Source organism: Palaemon carinicauda, chromosome 2, assembly GCF_036898095.1.
Source record: "Palaemon carinicauda isolate YSFRI2023 chromosome 2, ASM3689809v2, whole genome shotgun sequence".
Lineage (NCBI taxonomy): Eukaryota > Metazoa > Arthropoda > Malacostraca > Decapoda > Palaemonidae > Palaemon > Palaemon carinicauda.
The window spans coordinates 182,236,996-182,262,449 of record NC_090726.1 but is presented as its reverse complement, the minus strand read 5'-3'; the positions used below and the strand labels follow the sequence as shown (position 1 = coordinate 182,262,449).

The window sequence follows — 25,454 nt, the reverse complement described above, 5'->3', positions numbered from 1 at the left end:
CGTGCATGAGTCAGTCTCCTCAGCTCTCGCTGCAGCGAGCTCAACCATCCACAAGGCAAGCTCCACTACACCTTGGCCTTGCGCCTCAGGAGCCTCAGCTTGCGAGACATTTACCTTGTTCTGCGCAGCCTCAACCTCATCACGCTCCGCTCACACCACAGGAACAGGAACTTGCTACTCCGCTTCCACCAACCGCTCAGCAAGCGCAACTCTTGGGTTCAACCTCTCATGCTAGGAGTCAGCTTCCTCCACCCATGCGCCTTCCTTCTGCTTTGTCTGTTATTCAGCCTTTGCAGTCTGAGCCTCAGGTTCTCCCTCAACAGTTACTTGAAGAGGAAACCACTAATATTGTTCCTACTCGTTCTGACTCTGCTGTTCAGCATTCTTGTCCAATATCTTCGCTACACTCTGGTGATGAGGCGTCTGATGATGAGGAGGCACACCTGGATCCCTCGTCAGACGTGGATGAATCCAAGCCTTCTCCACAGTCTATTGACTTTCGTAAGGTCTTGGCTCTGCTTAGGGAGGTTTACCCAGACCACTTTGTCTCTGCTATTCCCCGCTCTCCGCCATCTGAGTTTTCGCTGGGCGTACAACAAGCTAAGTCCTCCTATACTAAGCTAGTCCTAGCAAGGTCCTCTAAGAGAGCATTAAGGATCTTAGGGGAGTGGCTGCAGACTAAGCAACACCTTGGCAAAACTTCTTTCATGTTCCCGCCGACTAAGCTCACTTCGAAAGCGAGCGTTTGATATGCCACAGGAGAAGCACCAGGCTTGGGAGTACCTGCCTCTGCCCAGGCTGACTTCTCAAGTCTGGTAGACTCGCCTCGGAGAACTGCAATGAGGCGTTCTAAGGTTTGCTGGACCTTCTCAGACCTGGATCACTTACTGAAAGGACTGTTTAGAGCATTTGAGATGTTCAACTTTCTTGACTGGTGCCTGGGGGCCCTCAGCAAGAAGACCTCTCCTGCGGACAAGGATTCTACCATGCTATTAATGTCCTGCATGGATAAGGCCATTAGGGATGGATCGGGTGAGCTTGCGTCGATGTTTGTATCAGGGGTTTTGAAGAAAAGGGAACAGCTGTGTACCTTCCTTTCCTCCAGCATTACACCTTGCCAAAGGTCACAACTCCTTTTTGCTCCGCTCTCGAAGTTCCTCTTCCCAGAAGAGCTGGTTAAGGACTTGTCTGCTGCCCTGATACAAAAGGACACACACGATCTTGTAGCCTCATCGGCTCGTAAGTCTAAGGTTGCTACCTCAGTCCCCAAGACTTATCGCTCCCCAGTGGTTGATACCCCTGCTACGAGGTTCATACCGCCCTTTCGTGGTAGAGCCCCCAGCCGAGGAAGCTCCCGTCCAGACTCTTACAGGAGCAAGTCCAGGAAAGGCTCCAGGACATCTAAAGGAAAAAACTGACTCTCCGCATCTCCAGACAGCAGTAGGAGCCAGACTCAAGATCTTCTGGCGAGCCTGGGAGAAGAGAGGTGCAGACGCCCAGTCTGTCAGTTGGCTGAGGAACGGTTACAGGATTCCATTCTGCCTCAAACCACCTCTGACCACATCGCCCATCAACCTCTCTCCCAACTACAAAGAAGAGGACAAGAGGCTAGCATTGCACCAGGAGGTGTCGCTACTTGTGCAGAAGAAGGCAGTGGTTATAGTCCGGGACCATCAATCCCCGGGCTTCTACAACCGTCTCTTTCTTGTGGCCAAGAAGACAGGGGGTTGGAGACCGGTGCTGGACGTCAGCGCGCTCAACGCGTATGTCACCAAGCAGACGTTCACGATGGAGACGACGAAGTCGGTCTTAGCAGCGGTCAGGCAGGAGGACTGGATGGTCTCGTTGGACTTGAAAGATGCCTACTTTCACGTTCCTATTCATCCAGACTCCCAACCTTTCCTGAGATTCGTTTTCGGAAAGGTTGTCTACCAATTCCAAGCCCTGTGTTTTGGCCTAAGCACAGCTCCTATGGTCTTTACTCATCTGATGAGGAATATAGCAAAATTCCTACACTTATCGGACATCAGAGCCTCCCTCTACTTAGACGACTGGCTGTTGAGAGCCTCCACGAGTCGTCGCTGTCTGGAGAATCTCAATTGGACTTTAGACTTAATCAGAGAACTGGGTCTATTAGTCAACATAGAAAAGTCTCAACTCATTCCCTCCCAATCCATTGTGTACCTGGGAATGGAGATTCGGAGTCAGGATTTTCGGGCTTTTCCATCGGCCCCCAGGATAAGCCAAGCCCTAGAGTGCATCATGAGCATGCTGAAGAGGAGCAGTTGCTCGGTGAGACAGTGGATGAGTCTCACAGGGACCCTTTCATCACTGGCCCTGTTCGTCGAGCTAGGGAGACTCCACCTCCGCCCTCTTCAATTCCATCTTGCAGCTCATTGGGACAAGGGTTCGACTCTCGAAGCAGTCTCTATCCCAATCACCCAAGAGATGAAGACCACTCTCCTGTGGTGGAAGCACAACCTCCTTCTCAGGGAGGGTCTATCGTTGGCTATTCAGACCCCCAATCTTCATCTCTTCTCAGATGCATCGGACTCGGGCTGGGGTGCGACCTTGAACGGACGGGAATGCTCGGGAACGTGGAACGAAGAACAGGGATTACTCCACATCAACTGCAAGGAGCTACTAGCAGTTCATTTAGCCCTGTTGAACTTCAAGTCCCTCCTGCTAGGCAAAGTGGTGGAGGTGAACTCAGACAATACCACAGCCTTGGCTTACATCTCCAAGCAAGGAGGGACCCATTCGAGGAGCCTATACGAGATCGCAAGGGACCTCCTCATTTGGTCAAGAGGTCTAAACCTCACTCTGGTCACGAGGTTCATTCAGGGCGATATGAACGTCTCAGCAGATCGCCTAAGCAGAAGGAATCAGGTCATTCCCACGGAATGGACCCTCCACAAGAGTGTGTGCAACAGACTTTGGACCTTGTGGGGTCAACCTACCATAGATCTGTTTGCCACCTCCATAACCAAGAGACTTCCGCTGTACTGTTCCCCTGTTCCAGACCCTGCAGCAGTTCATGTGGATGCTTTTCTACTGAACTGGTCCCATCTCGACCTGTACGCATTCCCACCGTTCAAGATAATAAACAAAGTTCTGCAGAAATTCATCTCGCACGAAGGGACACGGCTGACGCTGGTTGCTCCCCTTTGGCCTGCAAGAGAATAGTTCACAGAGGTACTTCAATGGCTAGTCGACATCCCCAGGACTCTACCTCTAAGAGTGGACCTTCTACGTCAACCTCATGTAGACAGGTTGCACCCAAACCTCCACGCTCTTCGGCTGACTGCCTTCAGACTGTCGAAAGATTCGCTAGAGCTAGAGGCTTTTCGAAGGAGGCAGCCAGTGCGATTGCCAGAGCGAGAAGGGTTTCCACTCGTAGAGTCTACCAGTCTAAGTGGGAGGTCTTCCGAAGCTGGTGTAGAGCCAATTCAATATCCTCTACCAATACCTCTGTGACCCAAATAGCTGACTTCCTTCTACATCTTAGGAATGAGAGATCCCTTTCAGCCCCTACGATTAAAGGGTATAGGAGTATGTTGGCTTCAGTTCTCCGCCACAAAGGTTTGTACCTTTCTTCCAACAAGGACCTTCAAGACATTCTTAAGTCTTTTGAGACGTCTAAAGAGCGTCGTCTATCCACTCCAGGCTGGAACCTAGACGTAGTCTTAAGGTTCCTTATGTCACCTAGGTTCGAACCTCTCCAGTCAGCTTCCTTCAAGGACCTTACCCTCAAGACTCTTTTTCTCGTCTGCCTTGCAACAGCTAAGAGAGTCAGTGAGGTTCATGCCTTCAGCAAGAACATTGGTTTCACGACCGAATCTGCAACATGTTCTTTTCAGCTCGGATTCCTAGCAAAGAACGAACTTCCTTCACGTCCTTGGCCTAGATCGTTTGAAATACCTAGCCTCTCCAACATGGTAGGTAACGAACTAGAGAGAGTTCTTTGCCCTGTCAGAGCTCTCAAATTTTATCTTAAGAGGTCTAAACCTCTTCGAGGACAGTCAGAAGCCTTATGGTGTGCCATCAAGAAACCTTCTAGGCCCATGTCCAAGAATGGGGTTTCATATTATATAAGGCTTCTGATTAGAGAAGCCCACTCTCACTTAAAGGAGGAAGACCTTGCATTGCTGAAGGTAAGGACCCACGAAGTAAGAGCCGTAGCTACTTCGATGGCCTTTAATAAAAACCGTTCTCTGCAGAGCATAATGGATGCAACCTATTGGAGGAGCAAGTCAGTGTTTGCATCATTTTATCTTAAAGATGTCCAGTCTCTTTACGAGAACTGCTACACCCTGGGACCATTCGTAGCAGCGAGTGCAGTAGTAGGTGAGGGCTCAGCCACTACATTCCCTTAATCCCATAACCTTTTTTAACCTTTCTCTTGAATGCTTTTATTGTTGTTTTTATGGTTGTTACGGTAGGCTAAGAAGCCTTCCGCATCCTTTTGATTTGGCGGGTGGTCTATTCATTCTTGAGAAGCGCCTGGGTTAGAGGTTTTGTAGAGGTCCTTTAGTAGGGGTTGCAACCCCATATGTACTTTGGCACCTTTGGGTTGATTCAGCCTCCAAGAGGAACGCTGCGCTCAGTAAGGAAGACGAACTTAAAAAAGAGGCAGAGTAACGGTTCAATTCGACTTCCTTACCAGGTACTTATTATTTCATTGTTATTTGAGATAACTGTTATATGAAATATGGGATACTTAGCTATCCTTTAATCTTGTACACTGGTTTTCACCCACCCCCCTGGGTGTGAATCAGCTACATGATTATCGGGTAAGTTTAATATTGAAAAATGTTATTTTTATTAGTAAAATAAATTTTTGAATATACTTACCCGATAATCATGATTTAATCGACCCTCCCTTCCTCCCCATAGAGAACCAGTGGACCGAGGAATAATTGAGGAGGTGTCAACAAGAAGTACTTGAGTACCTGGCCACAGGTGGCGCTGGTAAGTACACCCCCTTCTAGTATTGTGATAGCTGGCGTATCCCTCCATAGAATTCTGTCGGGCAACGGAGTTGACAGCTACATGATTATCGGGTAAGTATATTCAAAAATTTATTTTACTAATAAAAATAACATATTTCATTCTTAACCATCTAGTGATCCGATGGTGCATTTTGGCATCATTCATTTATGTGGCCATAAGGGCTATATATAAAATCTATTCAACCGCTAATGTAGTTTTCAGTTTCTGTCTTTATTCCTTTGCCATTTATGCTACGAAATGTCAACATAAGTAGGCTGACACATGATGTCATCTTCACCGTAAAAGTTTGCCCCTGGCCAAAAGTCATGAAACTGACAGCAATTTTGTCACAGCTGGGATCATCAGACATTTAATCTAAACTAATACAACTTAACCTAACCTAACTTATCTTTCTGAATATTTTCTTACTTGGTCCCTGGACCTCCAGCCCCTTTCAACTGTACTCAGGAATTAGGTAAATCTATGTAGAAAGTATATTAAATTGGCTTTCTTAACTTAGCCTACCCAAAATTGCCAAAAATCATAGAATTTTATTGATTTTAGCCAGACACATATACCTGTCTAAGTTGATGGCGATTCTCCTTTTGTAAGTGGGTAGGCATGATAAATCAGTTCATATGTGCTCTTGTTTGTACAGTACTGTACTACTATACCAGTAATACATCAAAAGAATAATAATTTGATACAATGAATATGAGCCTTCTGTGCCTGGGATATACAGTAATTTTTTATATAAGACATTGGCGAAGAGTCTGAATTCACACCTTGTTTGCATGAAATTATTTGTTTCTACACACAAACCCACATCCTTTAATAGGAGCACAGTATTTGTTCCTATGCAACATGCAAACCTGAGTCCTTTGAGAAGGAAGATTAATTTAGTGCTTTCTTGAGACGGTTATTAAAACATGGCCAGCAGTTATCCAGCTGATGAAGGGTGCACCGGAGGAAACCTGCCCCCTTTCCCAGCCGGAGACCTTTGCTTTTGATTCGGCTGCTGTAGAGTGTGTATGCACAGTACTGCCAGTGGCTTACCACACGTTTCCATTTTCTTTTTCTATTGAAACGATTGAATGCTGGTGTTGACTTGGGCTGAAGGATATTAAGCAAGATGTTCATACTTGCAGGGGGAAGGGTGGACACTGCAATCTGGTTATGAATAAACCAATTGTAGATCCACACTTGCTCTGTGTTTCTTGTAGGGGGCATGATTGTTTGCAATCATCCGTATGTGCCGTGTGTGTGCAGTAGCAGGCGTACCCTCTGAAGGGGAAGGAGTGAGCTAAACTTTCTCCGGGGTTTGTCCTGGCACTGCCCAAGAAGACACAGAAGAAGTTTTTGGTGCTTCAGTCAACTTAGATGGTTATTTAACTAATACAGCTCCTCCCCTCCTTGATTCTAACTCCTTTTCCTTTTTTCTTCAGCCAACCAATGAAAACATTAGGATGCTAGCCTTTATTCCTGCTTTTGTAAGAGCTATTTCAGTGTGTTTTTTTTACATTGCCATGCATAATCGCACCACTCTCATTAGTCAATGGCGACATTCTGTATATGAGGCATTATTCTAACACCCGACATCCCCCAACGTAGAGACATAGCTATGCTCATTATCTCATCCTATCACCAACTAAGACACTTGAGATTCTAGTCTTTATTTATGATTATGTAAAGGCTATTTTAGGGTATTTCTATGTTGGCATACAGTACATGATCAAATCACACAGGAAGCATTCTCTAAAGTGAGACGTAGCTGTGGTGCTCTCCCCCCAACCTGGGCACTCCCCCTGTAACTCCCACTCATGACACCACCCAAGACACCAACCATGCAAGTTGTTGAAATCTTTGTTTAGTCGAATTCCATCTTAAATTATGTCTTGAAAACTTACCAAATTATCTCCTCACTATAAATAATTAATTGAAATTGTCTTAATCCATATGAATCTTCCCCTTATTTTTTTATAAATTTCTGGATTCCTATCATTGTACTTGTATTTCACAAATCTTAGGAGATTTCCTCAATATTGTATCACTGACCACATTTTTAAACCTGATAGCTGTAAACACGATGACAGACATCAAGATTTATTTGTTCCGTAACCAAAATACAAACCACGCTATTTACATAGGGCATTACTTTCGGTGTAGCTGAAATGACGAGCCATTAGATTTTAACGAGGGTTAACTACCCCCCGCTAGTTAGCAGGGGGTAGGGAAGGGGTAGCTTGGTACCCCTCCTCCCCACACACTGGTGAGTTGTCTCACTTCACTTTTGGCTCGGACGAAGTACAGACGTTTCTGTCTTCGTCCTCGTTATTGACAGCCTTAATTTGTTTTTTTTGCTTTTTTTAGTTCTGTGTGTTTGGAAGTTGGCCTCGACCGTTATCATCGCTATGCGCAAGTGCCCTGGACTTGTTGGCCGCCCTTGTGGGACCTTCATGTCAGTGGAGGACACCAATCCTCACACCCTTTGCCCGCAGTGCCGAGGTCGATGGTGTGAGAGAGAGAATACTTGCAGTGAGTGTAGGGAGTGGTCTGCCTCCCAGTTGGAGAAGTTCGGCAGTCGGCGTAAGAAGAAGTCCAAGAGAGACTGTTCTCCTTCAGGGGTAGCCTTGAAGAAGGAAGGCTTTAAGGACTCCTCTTCCGCCGCCCGAACCTCCTCCGAAGCTCCCACTCGATCGGTCTCTCGTGAGAGACCGTTGAGTGGTAGCGCAGGCCCTAGTGGTGTTTCCCGACCTCGGGGTGCGGGAGAGGGCGTTGCCTCCCTTAGCGTGGCAGCTGCCTCTTCTCCTCCGGAGGAGGATATTTTGGATTTTAATGAATATGACCAAACTGTCTCTAATGATGATTTGTTCCAGCTTTGGGCTTCCTTGGGGCTTAAGGGCTCGCCCTCCAAGGAAGCCCTGTTTGACCTGATCCAGCTGGGGGCTGCGGTCAAACAGTCGCCAGTAATACCTGAGGTACTCCCTTCGGATATTGTCGACACTGTCTTGGCAGGGCCTTCCAATGGGTCTGGTCAAACCATTGATGCTGCTCCTGTTGCAGACGTTGCTGAAGGCTCTCCTCTCCCCTCCGAACATCCTTCGAGGGGGGAGGGGAGTCCCACGGTCTCTCCTGCGGTCGGGTCTCCCCCTCGGGGGAGCACGCTGACAGAGACTCCTCTTCGGAGGACTGATGACTTGGACGCCCTTCCTCGAGGTCGAATTCGCCGTAAGGCCCGTCGGCCTCTCCGCAGCAGAGGACTTCCTTCTCCCTATAAGGGAGTTAGGAGGCGCCTCTTTGGTTCGTCCTCTCCGTATCCTTTCCCTGAGGAGGAGCCTCCCCGTCATAAGCAGACTGTCGCAGTATCGTCCCTTGACCTCTCCGCAGATTGTTCGCGATCTCCTACGCCTGCCAGACCTTCCGACCTGCCTTCTCCGTTCCTGGCTGCAGATGCGCTTTGAGCGCCTTCTCACCGTGTCATCCGACAGGCACCGATCCCTTCGGGGAAAAGGGACTCTACCCACGGTGTGGGTAAGTCCCTAGCACGTCAGGGTTCCCCTGCGTGCCCACCCGCGCGTTAGCGTGCAGTAGCGCACAAGCGCTCTCCAGAGTTACAGTCTTCGGACTTAACTCGCCAGCGCTCTCCTGCTCGCCAGCTATCACCTGCTCACCAGCGCTCTCCTTCTCGCAGGTCTCCTGTGAATCAGCAGCGCCCTCATGTTCCTGATGTGCGCAGGGCGCACCTTCGTTCTCCTGAGCGCCCTCGTTCTCCTGTGCGCAGCCGCGCTACTACGCAGCCTGTTCCTGATGCACGCCCAGCGCGCCAACGATCGCCACCGCGTCCACGATCGCCAGATCTGGACTTAGGCAAGGGTTCCATCCCGTCGCCTCGCCCTCGCGCCTCTGCGCGCCCTTCTGCTCTTGCGCAACAGCGCACGCGCTCTCCGGTGCGCCCATCTTGAGCTGTACGTGAGCGTTCGCCTGTGCGTTCGTCTCCTTTACATCTCTTTGGATGTGCACAGTAACCTTACTACGCGCCTACGATCTCCTGGGCGCCCACGCGATCACTCGCCTGTGCGCAAACACTCTCCTGAGTACCTACACCCTCCTCAGGTTGATCACCCCAGATCTCCGACTCGCCCGCGCGATAAATCGGCTGTGCACAGTCGTTCGCCTGTCCGTGGTACGCGCCATCGTTCTCCGTTGCGTTTTCAGGAGTCTACGCGACATCGCTCGCCAACGCGCCAGCACCCGCCAATGTGCCAGCACTCGCTAACGCGCCAGCGCTTTTCGCCTGGCAAACGCTCGCCAAGTCACTCGCGACATTACTCTCCCGAACATCGTCGTTCTCCTACGCGCCGCCAGTGGTCGCCTAGTTTTCAGCGCACCCCTTCACCTACGCGCCCACGCGCACCTTCACGTGCACGCCAACGCGTTCCCTCGCTAACACGCCAACGCGCCAACACGCCAACACGCCAACGCGTTCCCTTGCTAACGCGCCAACACGCCAACGCGTTCTCTTGCTAACACACCAACGCGTCTCTTTGCCTGCGCGCCCACTCGCCAGCTCGCTCACGCGGCCACTCACCATCACGCCCGCGTGCGAATGCGCCCACTCGCATTCTTCTCCATGCGGAAACGCGCCCGTGCTTCGGAAATCGCCCGCGCTCGATCCCTCGAATGCTCTTTCGCGCGAGCTCCGCCGCAATCCCCATTTTCGCAGGGATCATCAGCGCGGCCAACTGATAGGGACGCGGACTTCCAGATCTGCCTCTGGATCGCCACCGCGCAAGCGTGGGATTACCTACCAGGATCAGGACCAGGAAGGATCTACGCAGAGGTCCATGCATCATTCTTTTTCTTCTTTTCAGGCAGGCCCTGTGGTGTCCACTCCGAAGGGTCAGGAGATCCCCTTCCCTCCAGCAGGGATAACTGACACTGCGTCAGTTACCCGTCAGCCTTGGTTCCGTCACATAATGAACGCAGTGGTTCAGGCTGTGAAGCCTGCCCTCGTTGATTTGGGACTTAAACCAAAGGCAGACTCATCCCCGCTGAAGAGAAGGAGAGGAGTGGACTTCGTGGTGACTTCTCCCCGGGAGAAGTTGGCTCCCAAGAGGTCCGTCAGAAAGGCTCCTTCCCCTTCGCGGTCAGTTTCTCCTTCTCTCGTGGACGAGGTTTTTCCGTCCTCAGGAGAGTCCAGTGAGGCAGAGGTGTCTCCCACAGCACCATTGGGAGGAACCCCTCCTCTTCGGAGAGAAACTTCTCGCGAGGAAGCTCCCTTCCGGACCTCTTTGCTGGAGTCCTGTATTCCTCCTAGGAGGGAGCCCAAGGACTCCAAGACGATTCCTATATCGTCATCCAGGATCCGTCCAAAGCCAACCAGACCCCGGGAGAACGACCACGTGTCTCCCAAAGATGAGCCTTTGGGGACTGGAGACTTGGCTGCCAGTCCGCAAGGAGGAGACCAGTTCGAGTCAGAACACGCTTTCTGGCAGGTCCTAAGCTTGATGAGGCAACTCAACAAGTTTATGGACCCGGAGACTGCCCCTCTAGAGGGCAAGGACACGGTGCTAGACCAAGTCTACGGCACCCAGAAACCCCCTAAGACCAGCGCAGCTTTGCCTTGGTCCAAAGGGGTGAAGGGGGCCAGGGATAGGGTCGAAGCCCAGGTCTCCGAGCTCGCCTCCTCCGGTCGTTCTTCTGCTGGGAACAAACTCCTCCCGCCTCCTCGAGTACATCAGAGGAGGTACTTCGAGATCATGGGGGAGTTCAGTATGGCTCTTCCACTTCACCATTCTGTGGAAGAGCTGACCAGGGGAACTTCTCTCGAGAAGCTCTCCGCTCGGCAGGTGACATTCTCGGCGTCGGAGATCCTGAGCCCAGAGAAGGTTGCGAAGAGTGCCATGCAGGCAACTTTGTGGCTTGACATTTGGCTGGGATCTCTGGGCATCCTATTGCGCTCTGAGGATCTTTCCAAGGAGAGCAATAGGTAGGCCTTGGAGACCTTCCTCCTCTCGGGCACGCGTTCGATCGAGTTCCTCGCTCACCAGGTTACTAACCTGTGGGCTAACTCGATCCTCAAGCGTCGCGACACAGTGACCGAGAGGTTCCATCCGAAGGTCCCCGCCGTGGATTTCTGCAGGCTCAGGTACTCCTCCATCACTGGGAGAGATCTGCTTGAGCCCAAGGAGATAGAACGAACAACCGAGAGGTGGAGGAGATCGAATCAGGATTCTTTCCTCCAGAGGGCCCTTATATCTCGGCCCTACAACCCTCCAGCGCCTCAACAGCAACAGCAGCCTCGCAAGACACCGAAGCAGGCTCCGGCAGCTAAGACATGGGTGTCTAAGCCGCAGCCCTGTCAAACCAAGGACAGAAGGCGCGGCAAGTCCTCTAGGGGAGGAAAGAATCCTAGGGGCAGCGGCCGAGGCCGCAAGCGCTAGGATCGGCAATCCCCCTGCGTGTCCACCTGTGGGGGGATGCCTATAAAGTTGCGCGAACAGGTGGCAGCAACTTGGGGCCGATTCTTAGATGGTCTCCGTTAACGGCCAAGGTTATCGCGTCCCATTCACGACATCTCCACCTTCTGACAGCGAATCCAGTGTCGCTGAACTCCTATGCCATGGGATCGGCAAAGGGGTTAGCCCTTCGGGCAGAAGTCGAGACCATGCTCAAGAAGGATGCTCTCCAGGAGGTCGACGACGGCTCCCCAGGCTTCTTCAGTCGACTCTTTCTTGTAAAGAAGGCGTCTGGAGGCTGGAGACCGGTCATCGACCTCTCAGCCCTGAACAAGTTTGTCAAGCAAACTTCGTTCAGCATGGAGACTGCGGACACGGTCAGACTTGCAGTGAGACCGCAAGACTTCATGTGCACACTGGATCTGAAGGACGCGTACTTCCAGATCCCAATCCATCCATCTTCCAGGAAGTACTTGAGATTCAGCCTAGACAGCAAGATCTACCAGTTCAAGGTGCTGTGTTTCGGTCTCTCCACAGCACCTCAGGTGTTCACCAGTGTTCACACTGATTTCGTCTTGGGCGCACAGGAACGGCATACGTCTCCTCCGTTATCTGGACGACTGGCTGATCCTGGCAGACTCGGAGTCGACCCTTCTTCGACACCGGGACAGGCTTCTTGAGATTTGCCAAGATCTGGGGATCATGGTAAATCTCGAGAAGTCCTCTCTGCTTGCGACGCAACGACTGGTATATCTAGGCATTATATTAGACACCGATCTCCACAAAGCCTTTCCATCAGACGACAGGATTGCAAGGCTGAGGAGGGTCGCAGAACCTTTCCTCAGGTGGGAAGAGCTTCCAGCCCAATCATGGTTACGTCTACTAGGCCACCTATCCTCCCTGGCACGTCTAGTTCTGAACGGCCGCCTCAGGATAAGATCCCTGCAATGGAGGTTAAAGTCCCGGTGGAATCAAGGCTCCGATTCTCCGGACTTTCTGGTTCCTATAGGATCCACGGAACTGACGGACCTTCGGTGGTGGCTGAACGACGAGAACCTTCGAAAGGGAGTGGATCTACTTGTCCTCCCCCCAAAGGATCTCAGGCCTCTGGTCAGAATCAGAAAAGTACCTCCACATCAACCTGCTAGAAATGAAGGCCGTTTTCCTGGCTCTTCAACAGTTCCAACGGACCCTGGCGGGCCACTCCGTAGTGGTGATGAGCGACAACACCACGGTAGTGGCTTACATCAACAAGCATGGAAGTACCTTTTCTTAACAGCTATCCCATCTTGCAGTAGAGATTCTGAGATGGTCCGAAATCCACTCGATAACACTTTCGGCTCGCTTCATTCCTGGCAAGAGGAATGTGCTCGCCGACAGTCTGAGCAGAGCGACGCAGATAGTGAGTACTGAGTAGTCTTTGGATCCTCAGATAGCCAACAAAGTCCTGACTTTGTGGGGTTCCCCGACAGTAGATCTGTTCGCGACAGCCTTGAATTTCAAGCTGTCCCTGTACTGCTCTCCAGTCTCGGACCCCAAGGCTCTCTGGCAAGATGCTTTTCAACAGAGGTGGGACAACATCGACATTTATACCTTCCCACCATTCTGTCTGATGAGAAGGGTGCTCAACAAGACCAGACTATCGGTCAATCTCTCCATGACTCTAATAGCTCTGCTATGGCATCACGCGGAATGGTTCCCGGACCTTCTGCAGCTCCTGACGGAGCTTCCGAGAGAACTCCCCCCCACAACACGAGCTACTCAGACAACCACACTGCAACATCTTCCACAAAGCCGTAGCTTCGCTTCGGCTTCACGCCTGGAGACTATCCAGCGTCTCCTTACGGAGAGAAGATTTTCGCAACAGGTTGCGAACAGGATGTCTCGCCACCTGCGCGAGTCCTCTACCGGAGTCTACCAGGCGAAGTGGAAAGTCTTCTGTGGTTGGTGTCGTGGGAGGGGTATCTCTCCACTCGATGCCACTATTCCAGCAATAGCGGAGTTCCTCGTGTTTTTACGGGAGGAAATGCGCCTTTCGGTCTCGGCGGTGAAAGGCTATCGCTCAGCCTTAAGCCTGGCCTTTAGGCTGAAAGGAGTGGACATTTCCTCTTCGTTAGAACTTTCCCTACTCATACGCAGCTATGAGCTTACCTGCCCTCAGTCAGAAGTAAGACCTCCTTGGAACGTGGTTCAGGTCCTCAGGGCTCTGAAGAGAGCTCCGTTTGAACCATTACGCCAGGCCTCTGATCGCCACCTGTCTTGGAAGACGGCTTTCCTGCTCGCTTTGGCCTCGGCCAAGCGAGTCAGTGAACTTCATGGTCTTTCTTACGACGTCGCCCATTCAAGGGGATGGGGGGAGGTAACGTTCAGGTTCGTCCATGAGTTTGTTGCCAAGACTCAGAACCCTGGGGTGTCGGACCCTAGGTTCGACTCCTTCGGGGTAACGAGTCTTCGTTCTGTAACAAGTGACTCAGACCATCTGTTACTTTGCCCAGTGAGGAGTCTGAGGCGCTACTTGAAAAGAACAGCTGCAGTCCGTCCTCATGTGCAAGCATTATTCGTGAGCACAGGAAGGACGAAGAGGAGGGTCACCAAGAACACCATCTCGGCCTGGATTCGGAAGGGTATTCAGCACGCCTTGAATCCTGACCCTCCTCCGTCACGTCGCCCTAGAGCGCACGATGTCAGGGGCATCGCTACGTCCCTGGCCTTCAAGAGAAATTTCTCTGTGACGCAGGTCTTGCAAGCTGGGGTCTGGAATCGTCAAACAACCTTCACACCCCACTACCTGCAGGACGTGACCCACAGGAACCTCGATACCTTCTCTATTGGCCCTCTAGTGGCTGTACAACAGCTGGTCTAACCTCAGGCTCCTTAATGGACAGGTAGCAGAAGGTTGGGGGCATTGTTACCCGGTTTTAGTCTGCGTGATTGAAAGAGTATGTCTGGCCCTTACTTCTTTCTTCATTCTCCCCTCCCTTGGGGAAAGCAGCATCCTGGTCTCTGCATAGCTGACCTCAATCTCTGCAGGTAAACCATGCTCCCTTGTGCTCCTAGTATTAGCTGTAATACTGTTTGCGTGCCCCATACCCTGACGAGGTGGTATTGGGAACGTCCTAGCCTAGATTTCCATCTAAAGAATTCCAGGTCAACTTCCTAGGATGAGTCACAACTTCCTCCACACACAAGCTTATGTAGGCCGCACATTCGTCGCAAGCAATGAACGTGTGAGGTGCAGGGACCCCCTTTCTTGAGTGCTGCTCACTCGGATTCCGGGTCCCCGGGTAAAGCCAAAGCCATTAAGGGTGGGGACTTTCCGCCCTTCCTAAGGGGTAAGTCACCCTATGTAAATAGCGTGGATTGTATTTCGTTTACGGAACAAATGACAAATTCGGAGATAATTCGTATTTTTCCTAACCATACAAACCTTAGCTATTTACTCATATTTTCCCGCCAGCCCTGTCCCCCAAGTCAAGTCCTACCTCTAAGTGAAGTGAGACAACTCACCAGTGTGTGGGGGGGAGGGGTAGCAAGCTACCCCTTCCCTACCCCCTGCTAACTAGCGGGGGTGTAGTTAACCCTCGTTAAAATCTAATGGCTTGTCATTTCAGCTACGCCGAAAGTAATACCCTATGTAAATAGCTAAGGTTTGTATGGTTAGGAAAAATACAAATTATCTCTGAATTTGTCATTTTTTTTACATTCATTATTTTCTCAACTATCATTTCTACAAAATAATATAATTTTCATGTCTTATATATATATTTCATATTAGTATCGTCCATCTATTTCATTAGTAAAAGTTAGCCTACTGCAATTATTTCCATTTATTGACATTCTATGCAGTATTTGTCATGTAAGAGTGAATTGCATATTTCCCATTTCCAAGCCCCCTAAATACAAAAAACCAGAATTATTCAGTTCATAGTGTTACATGTAAGGTAGGGCAACAGAAGAACAAACAAATGTATGTGTTCAATGAACTAAATTTATATTACGTATTCTAGTAGACTTCTGGTGTCAAAGAAAACAAATTAATGTTTTCTTTACATTTCTATATTACGTAAGGTCCATTACCGGTGATAAACTTTATATCTTTAGACGGCTATCTATTGTAGAATTATTATACAATCACCTAATCACTTCACAGTGAATATAAAGTTATTTTACGCATAGAATCACAATGCTTTTCTATCATTTAGAGTAAAATAAAATAAAACAAATTTTTGAAAAATAATTCTGTATTCACTTCATAATGACTAGAAAGAATTTTTCAGTTCAGAGTGAAATACATTAGAAAATAAAGCAAACTTTTGAAAAATTTATTCTGTAATCAGTAGTAAAACAAATAATCATGGAAATGTAGTTTTTCATTGAGTAAGTGTGCATGTAAATCCGATGGTGACAAATCTTGTATACAGCTACGGAAGCGGGTATCTGCTTTCTCATAGTGACAGGGTTGAAATTTGTAATAAAGATTTCAAATGAGGGCCTCATTTGAGAAACCAAGGTTTATGAGGATAATAGAATATCATACTGTCTGGAGGAAACTGCAAGATCTTGAATATCATGCAGTCCATGAATATTACAATACTGTACAGTTATTAACAGCTGAAGTCTAGCTACTCTGAAGACACACCTGTTAAAGGACTTGGTTTTGTATTTAGAAAAAATACAAGTTGCTAAAAAAAAATTTGGGATTATGGATAAGCTTAGGGATTTCCAGTGAGATTAATAGGAATGTATCCCAGCTTGGACTGAACAAATGGGAATTTTTTAAATCTTATAACCCTGTTCATAACAATTTAATGTTTTTAAATGTTTTACCTTATGTTACAGGTTGTAGAGCTGTTGAACACTGCTACCTTTTTAACATCTGAAAAAGAGAAAATTGCAAATTTAGCCAAGGTGCAAGAACTTATTATTCATCTTGATCAAAAGCTTCTTGATTCCTTTTTTGAAGAGGTTGCTGCTTTTCAAACTGACCGCAATTCGGATGTTCGGAAGTTTGTTGTTGGTTTCATTGAAGAAGCATGGTGAGTAAAACTATGTGCTTATGGTGTTAGGCTGTTAGTAATTTATGAATCTTACCTAGCTATCATGTGAAAAGCATGTAAATTTTATATAGAAATTCTGTCATAAATAAGTAACATTGTCTTCGATAAGTAGTGAGCCCTCGTTTATCGCGGTAGATAGGTTCCAGACCTGACCGCGATAGGTGAAAATCCGCGAAGTAGTGACACCATATTTACCTATTTATTTAACATGTATATTCAGACTTTTAAAACCTTCCCTTGTACGTAGTACTGTTAACAAACTACCCTTTAATGTACAGAACACTTAATGCATGTACCACAGTACCCTAAACTAAAACAAGCACAAATATTAAAGGCGATTTTATATCATGCGTTTCCTAAACACGCCAAAAAGCACGATAAAAAATGGCAACCAATGTTTTGTTTACGTTTATCTCTGATCATAATGAAGAAACAAACGCATTTACACATCTGTGTACAGGTATAGGTTAGTTTTTTCAATATTAAACTTACCCGATAATCATGTAGCTGTCAACTCCGTTGCCCGACAGAATTCTACGGGAGGGATACGCCAGCTATCACAATACTAGAAGGGGGTGTACTCACCAGCGCCACCTGTGGCCAGGTACTACAGTACTTCTTGTTGACACCTCCTCAATTTTTCCTCTGTCGTGCTTCCGGCAAGACGTTCTGGGATACGCTTATGATCTTGGAGTATTTTCACGGCTTTTGGTGAAGTATTTCTCTCAGATTTCGGCTGTCGCTTTACTGGAAGACTTCTATATTAGCTTAGATAGCTATTATTTAGTTCTGATTAATGGTTAACGATCTTTTTGCTTGATTTGGAATCCCCACTTGGCTAACTCTTTGATTCAAGATGTCTGACATTTCACAAGCCCCACCCCATAGACGATGTAGGTCTTGTAATAGGCGTATTCCGAAGGCCTCGGTAGATCCTCACACCGCTTGTTCTGACTGTAGGGAAAGACCCTGTCAGTTGGAAGATCGATGTGAGGAATGCGCCGGACTTTCGGAACTTGATTTTGTCCGATTTCTTAAGTATTCAACCAAATTAGAGAGAGAGAGAGTTAGGAGAAGTTCTTCTCGCTCTTCACTTTTTTCCTCACCTCATGATCCCCTACCTTTTCCTCCCCCTGTAGTGGCTACCCCCGAACCTACTATTTGCCCTCAACCTGATATGTCTGTTGTTTTGAGTGCCATTCAGGCTTTAGGTGACAAAGTGGAGTCGGTGGTTAGTGATCATAAGTCTCTTATGGCCGAAGTCAAGGAACTTAAGGTCAAGAGTGCAGTGGGTGGTAATAGTGCCAGTGCTGTGACGAGTGCTAGTGTCAGTGCAGTGCCAAGTGCTAGTGTCAGTGTCAGTGTGGTGCGTGAGGGTACTTCTGTGCGTGCCAGTCGTCCTCCCAGTCCGGGACCTCTTGCAAGCTCCCAAGCCCAGGGGAGAAGCAATGTCGAAGGGCAAAAGGGTTCGGCAGGCCTTGATCGGCGCACAGAAGTATCCTCGGTGGTTGCGGGCGTGTCTTCCAGAGACCGTCACTCCCACCCGCAGACGATTGAGCCCGTCTTTTACTCGTCTGCTGAAGAATTGTCAGGGAGGAAACGTTGGACTCAGGTCTCAAGACCTCTCAAACGCAGAGTCCAGACCTCAAGAGCTCTACAACCTGGCTGCAGTCATTGGATCAGCTCTGACTCGCCGCAGTCATCAGTTGAAGGCACTCCTCCTAAGAGGAGTAAGGTGCTGCCGCAACAGATCTCTTCTGTTAAGGCTTTGCCTCAGCAGACCTTAGTGGCTGCCGACCCCAAGTTGACTCTACTGCAGTCCATGCAGTCACAACTTGCGGTCTTGATGCGTGAGTGTCAGGCTGAGAAGGTTACACCTCCTCCTGCGATCGCTCCGCCTAACCGCAGTCCTGCCTGCCAGGCGTACGATGTTGAGGCTCCTCAGGATACCTTACCACGTACTGAGTTACCAGTTTCCAGTGGTGTGCAGCTACCTCCGCCTTCCTTAAGGCAACCTCAGCAATGGGAACAGGAAGCTTATACCTTATTTCCTCCGCTTCCACTTGCGGTTCCACCAGTGAGGCAACACTCTCTTGAGGTACAACAACCTCTCCCATCCATGAGGCAGACACCTCAGCTCTCGCTGCAGCGACCTCAACCCTCCTCAAGGCGAGAGCCTCAACACCTTAGCCTTGCGCCTCAGGAACCTCAACTCGCGAGACAAGTTATGCGTTCTGCGCAGCCTCTACCCCAACTCTCGCAGCTCACACCTCAGGAACCTCAACTCGTTCCTCAGGAACTTGCTACTGCGCATCCGCTCACCTTACAGCAAGCGCAACCCTTGAGGCAAGACACTCATGCCAGGAGTCAGCCTCCTCCACCCATGCGCCTACCTTCTGCTACTTCATTTGACCAGCCTTTGCAGCCTGAGCCTCAGGTGTTCCCTCAACAGAGACTTGAGGAGGAAACCACAAGCGTTTTTGCTCCAGCTCGTGCAGATTCTGCTGTTCAGCATACCTTACCTCTCACTTCGCTACACTCTGGTGATGAGGTTTCTGATGATGAGGCTGCACACCTGGACCCCTCATCAGACGTGGATGAATCCAAGTCTTCTCCGCCTCCTATTGACTTTCGTAAGGTCTTGGCTCTTTTCAGAGAGGTATACCCAGACCATTTTGTCTCTGCTACCCCCCGCTCTCCGCCATCTGAGTTTTCGCTGGGCATGCAGCCAGCCAAGTCAACGTATACTAAGCTCGTCTTTGCAAGGTCATCTAAGAGAGCGTTAAGGATTTTAGGAGAGTGGTTGCAGTCTAAGCAGCAACTAGGAAAGACTTCCTTTATGTTTCCTCCGACTAAGCTCACTTCTAAAGCGGGCGTTTGGTATGCCACAGGAGAGGAACCAGGCTTGGGAGTACCTGCCTCTGCCCAGGCTGACTTCTCAAGTTTGGTAGACTCTCCTCGTAGAACAGCAATGAGGCGCTCTAAGGTTTGCTGGACCTTCTCAGATCTTGATCACTTCCTTAAGGGTGTATTTAGAGCCTTTGAGATGTTCAATTTCCTAGACTGGTGCTTGGGGGCCCTTAGCAAGAAGACCTCCCCTGCGGACAAGGACTCAGCCATGCTCTTAATGTCCTGCATGGATAAGGCTATTAGGGATGGATCTGGCGAGCTTGCTTCGATGTTTGTGTCAGGAGTGCTTAAGAAAAGGGAGCAGCTTTGTTCCTTCCTTTCCTCCAGCATCACACCTTGTCAAAGGTCTCAACTCCTTTTCGCTCCGCTCTCTAAGTTCCTGTTTCCTGAAGAGCTTGTTAAGGACTTGTCTGCGGCCCTAATACAAAAGGACACCCATGATCTTGTGGCCTCATCAGCTCGTAAGACTAAGGTTGCTACCTCAGTCCCCAGGACTTATCGCACCCCAGTAGCTGATACTCCTGCTACGAGGTTTATTCCGCCCTTTCGTGGTAGAGCCCCCAGCCGAGGAAGCTCCCTTCCAGACTCTTCCAGGAGCAAGTCTAGGAAAGGTTCCAAGACTTCTAAAGGCAAAAACTGACTCTCCTCATCTCCAGACAGCAGTAGGAGCCAGACTCAAGATCTTCTGGCAAGCCTGGGAAAAGAGAGGTGCAGACTCCCAGTCTGTCAGTTGGCTGAGGGAGGGTTACAGGATACCATTCTGCCGCAAACCCCCTCTGACCACATCTCCCATCAACCTCTCTCCCAACTACAAAGAAAAGGACAAGAGGCTAGCGTTGCACCAGGAGGTGTCGCTCCTTTTACAGAAGAAGGCAGTGGTTATAGTCCGGGACCATCAATCCCCGGGCTTCTACAACCGTCTCTTTCTGGTGGCCAAAAAGACAGGAGGTTGGAGACCGGTGCTGGACGTCAGCGCGCTCAATGCTTATGTCACCAAGCAGACGTTCACGATGGAGACGACGAAGTCGGTCCTAGCAGCGGTCAGGCAGGAGGACTGGATGGTCTCGTTGGACCTGAAAGATGCTTACTTTCACGTTCCTATTCATCCAGACTCCCAACCTTTCCTGAGATTCGTTTTTGGAAAGGTTGTCTACCAATTCCAAGCCCTGTGTTTTGGCCTAAGCACAGCTCCTATGGTGTTTACGCATCTGATGAGGAATATAGCAAAATTCCTCCACTTATCGGACATCAGAGCCTCCCTTTATTTAGACCACTGGCTGTTGAGAGCCTCCACGAGTCGTCGCTGTCTGGAGAGTCTCAACTGGACTTTGGACTTGATCAAAGAACTGGGTCTGTTAGTCAATCTAGAAAAGTCTCAGCTCATTCCCTCCCAATCCATTGTGTACCTGGGAATGGAGATTCGGAGTCAGGATTTTCGGGCTTTTCCATCGGCCCCAAGGATAAGCCAAGCCCTAGATTGCATCCTGAGCATGCTGAAGAGGAGCAGTTGCTCGGTGAGACAGTGGATGAGTCTCACAGGGACCCTTTCATCGTTGGCCCTGTTCGTCGAGCTAGGGAGACTCCACCTCCGCCCTCTTCAATTCCATCTTGCAGCTCATTGGGACAAGGGGTTGACTCTCGAAGCAGTCTCTATCCCAGTCACCAAAGAGATGAAGACCACTCTCTTGTGGTGGAAGACCAATCTCCTTCTCAGGGAGGGCCTATCGTTGGCTATTCAGACCCCCAATCTTCATCTCTTCTCGGATGCATCGGACTCGGGCTGGGGCGCGACCTTGAACGGACAGGAGTGCTCGGGAACGTGGAACGAGGAACAGGAAACGCTCCACATCAACTGCAAGGAGCTACTAGCAGTTCATTTAGCCCTATTGAACTTCAAGTCCCTCCTGCTAGGCAAGGTGGTGGAGGTGAACTCCGACAACACCACAGCCTTGGCTTACATCTCCAAGCAAGGAGGGACCCATTCGAGGAGCCTATACGAGATCGCAAGGGACCTCCTCATTTGGTCAAGAAGTCTAAACCTCACCCTAGTTACGAGGTTCATTCAGGGCAACATGAACGTCTCAGCAGATCGCCTAAGCAGAAGGGATCAGGTCATCCCCACGGAATGGACCCTCCACAAGAGCGTGTGCAACAGACTTTGGACCTTGTGGGGTCAGCCGACCATCAATCTGTTTGCCACCTCCATGACCAAGAGACTTCCTTTGTACTGTTCCCCAGTTCCAGACCCAGCAGCAGTTCATGTGGATGCTTTTCTGCTGAACTGGTCTCATCTCGACCTTTACGCATTTCCACCGTTCAAGATCATAAACAAAGTCCTTCAGAAGTTCATCTCGCACGAAGGGACACGGCTGACGCTGGTTGCTCCCCTTTGGCCTGCAAGAGAATGGTTCACAGAGGTACTACAATGGCTGGTCGACGTCCCCAGGACTCTCCCTCTAAGAGTGGACCTTCTACGTCAACCTCACGTAGACAGGTTGCACCCAAACCTCCACGCTCTTCGGCTGACTGCCTTCAGACTGTCGAAAGATTCGCTAGAGCTAGAGGCTTTTCGAAGGAGGCAGCCAGTGCGATTGCCAGAGCAAGAAGGGTATCCACTCGTAGAGTCTACCAATCCAAGTGGGAAGTCTTCCGGAGCTGGTGTAGAGCCAATGCAGTTTCCTCTACCAATACCTCTGTGACCCAAATAGCTGACTTCCTATTACATCTTAGGAATGAGAGATCCCTTTCAGCTCCTACGATTAAAGGGTACAGGAGTATGTTGGCTTCAGTTCTCCGCCACAGAGGTTTGGACCTTTCTTCCAACAAGGACCTTCAAGACATCCTTAAGTCTTTTGAGACTTCTAAAGAGCGTCGTCTACCCACTCCAGGCTGGAACCTAGACGTAGTCTTAAGGTTCCTTATGTCACCTAGGTTCGAACCTCTCCAGTCAGCTTCCTTCAAGGACCTTACCCTCAAGACTCTTTTTCTCGTCTGCCTTGCAACAGCTAAAAGAGTCAGTGAGGTTCATGCCTTCAGCAAGAACATTGGGTTCACATCCGAATCTGCAACATGTTCTTTACAGCTTGGATTCTTAGCTAAGAATGAACTTCCTTCACGTCCTTGGCCTAGATCGTTTGAAATACCTAGCCTCTCCAACATGGTAGGTAACAAGCTAGAAAGAGTTCTTTGCCCTGTCAGAGCTCTGAAATTTTATCTTAATAGGTCAAAACCTATTCGAGGACAGTCAGAAGCCTTATGGTGTGCCATCAAGAAACCTTCGAGGCCCATGTCCAAAAACGGGGTTTCGTATTATATAAGGCTTCTGATTAGAGAAGCCCATTCTCACTTAAAGGAGGAAGACCTTGCTTTGCTGAAGGTAAGGACCCACGAAGTGAGAGCCGTAGCTACTTCGATGGCCTTTAATAAAAACCGTTCTCTGCAGAGCATAATGGATGCAACCTATTGGAGGAGCAAGTCAGTGTTTGCATCATTTTATCTTAAAGATGTCCAGTCTCTTTATGAGAACTGCTACACCCTGGGACCATTCGTAGCAGCGAGTGCAGTAGTAGGTGAGGGCTCAGCCACTACATTCCCTTAATCCCATAACCTTTTTTAACCTTTCTCTTGAATACTTTTATTGTTGTTTTTATGGTTGTTACGGTAGGCTAAGAAGCCTTCCGCATCCTTTTGATTTGGCGGGTGGTCAATTCATTCTTGAGAAGCGCCTGGGTTAGAGGTTGTGTAGAGGTCCTTTAGTAGGGGTTGCAGCCCTATATACTTTAGCACCTTTGAGTTGATTCAGCCTCCTAAGAGGAACGCTGCGCTCAGTAAGGAAGACGAACTTAAAAAAGAGGCAGAGTAACGGTTCAAGTCGACTTCCTTACCAGGTACTTATTATTTCATTGTTATTTTGAGATAACTGTTATATGAAATACGGGATACTTAGCTATCCTTTAATCTTGTACACTGGTTTTCACCCACCCCCCTGGGTGTGAATCAGCTACATGATTATCGGGTAAGTTTAATATTGAAAAATGTTATTTTTATTAGTAAAATAAATTTTTGAATATACTTACCCGATAATCATGATTTAATTGACCCTCCCTTCCTCCCCATAGAGAACCAGTGGACCGAGGAAAAATTGAGGAGGTGTCAACAAGAAGTACTGTAGTACCTGGCCACAGGTGGCGCTGGTGAGTACACCCCCTTCTAGTATTGTGATAGCTGGCGTATCCCTCCCGTAGAATTCTGTCGGGCAACGGAGTTGACAGCTACATGATTATCGGGTAAGTATATTCAAAAATTTATTTTACTAATAAAAATAACATTTTGCATCGATATATTATTCAGTACAGTATGTTGATTTTGTTATTACCAATGTTTTACTTAATTTTTCTTAGGACTTCCAAATGAAATGTTTTTCTTTATGGGCGGCGTCATAAAGTACGCTCCATCTTCAATCGTAATAAACAAACGAAGGCATTTAACGCGCATGATGAAAGTGATAAATAATGATATTACAGTAAAAGCTTTTAGAAAATATGTTATTACAAATATTATTTACCGTATCTATATAAAATCATACATACGTAGCAAAGCAGGAAAACAATTTATGAGAGAGAGAGAGAGAGAGAGAGAGAGAGAGAGAGAGAGAGAGAGAGAGATTGTTTTACGTACGTAAATGTAAATTTTAAACAAAAAAAATATGATAGGTTACAACATGTATACTCTTCAGACTTTTAAAACCTTCCCTTTAACTTAATGCATACTAAACTAAAACAGGCACAAATATTAAAATGTTAGAATATTAAAGTAAAAAATATAGATTGTTACTGTACTCACCACGAAAGAAGTTGAAGAAAAACTGGAATGATGATGGCGATGAATTTGCTGCACAATAGAAATGATGATGATGAAGCTGATGATGTCTTCTACTGTGCAGCCAATGATAGTATTTTATGTCTCTTCAGACGGAGGTGTCTTTTCCTGGGACACCTCTTCAACTTCTTCCTGGGAAACTTCTTCAATTTCTTCCGAAGGCGTACTAGCGGGAGGAACTGGCTCTTTTTTGCGAGGCTGGAAGAACATTGTGATCGGAAGTTGCTGCCGCTGCTTCTTTTTTCGCTCTAAGAGCATCCTGTAGGGAGTCATGATGTCATCGACCTTGTTGGAGAATTGCATAGACCGAACCATATCCTCGTCCCACTCTTGCAACATTTCTTTCACCTCCTTCATATGGTTGCAGACCTTGGCAAGCCGTTCTAATGTTAAGCCCGTTTCTTCGACATTTTCTTGGGTCTCTTCCTGTGTTTCGCTCTCTTCTTCACTGGCCGATTTCGTCAGGTCTTCTAGGTCTGCGTCAGTTAGCGGCTGGGAATGGCAGTCCAACAACTCGTCGACGTCTTCAGTCGTCATGTCGCCAAACCCGTCACCTCCAATTATCGCAGCCAACTGCACAGATTTGCGTATTGCAGAGTGTTGGATTTCAGACAGAGTAAATCGCTCATCGTCATAAACAATCTGGGGCCACAACTTCTTCCAGCTCGCATTAACGGTTGCAGGTTTCATTTCTTGCAGTGCCTTCTGAATGTTCTGCAGGCACGTGGCTATGGTGTACGCCTTCAAATTAAAATCTTCATCTTCATCTTCTTGGGCAGCATCCACACACGCAACGAGGTCCGCCAAGGTATTCTTCGTGTAGAGGGCCTTGAACGCCCTGATAACCCCCTGGTCCATCGGTTGAATTAATGACGTGGTGTTGGGTGGCAGAAACTCAACCTGAACGCAATCACGCGACAGGTCAGTTGCGTGTCCACCAGCGTTATCCATAAGGAGAAGGATCTTGAATGGCAAGCCCTTCTCTAAGAGATATTGACTGACTTGCGGGATGAAACACTGGTGGAACCAGTTGGAGGTCAGCATCTTCGTAATCCATGCTTTTGGATTATGCATCCAGTACACGGGAAGGAGATTCTTATTTTTATTTTTCAAAGCGCGAGGATTTTTCGACTTGTAAATAAGCCCCAGCTTTAGCAAA

At 48.5% G+C, this 25,454-nt stretch overlaps 1 protein-coding gene across 1 annotated transcript in view; it reads left to right on the top strand.

The window, feature by feature from the left end:
* Sym (symplekin) overlaps positions 1–25,454 on the top strand; it is a 147,114-nt gene that overhangs the window by 4,113 nt on the left and 117,547 nt on the right. Inside the window, exon 2 of the mRNA XM_068351892.1 lies at positions 16,290–16,486. Within this exon, the coding sequence (XP_068207993.1) occupies positions 16,290–16,486 (197 nt within the window). The remainder of the gene's footprint in view (positions 1–16,289; positions 16,487–25,454) is intronic.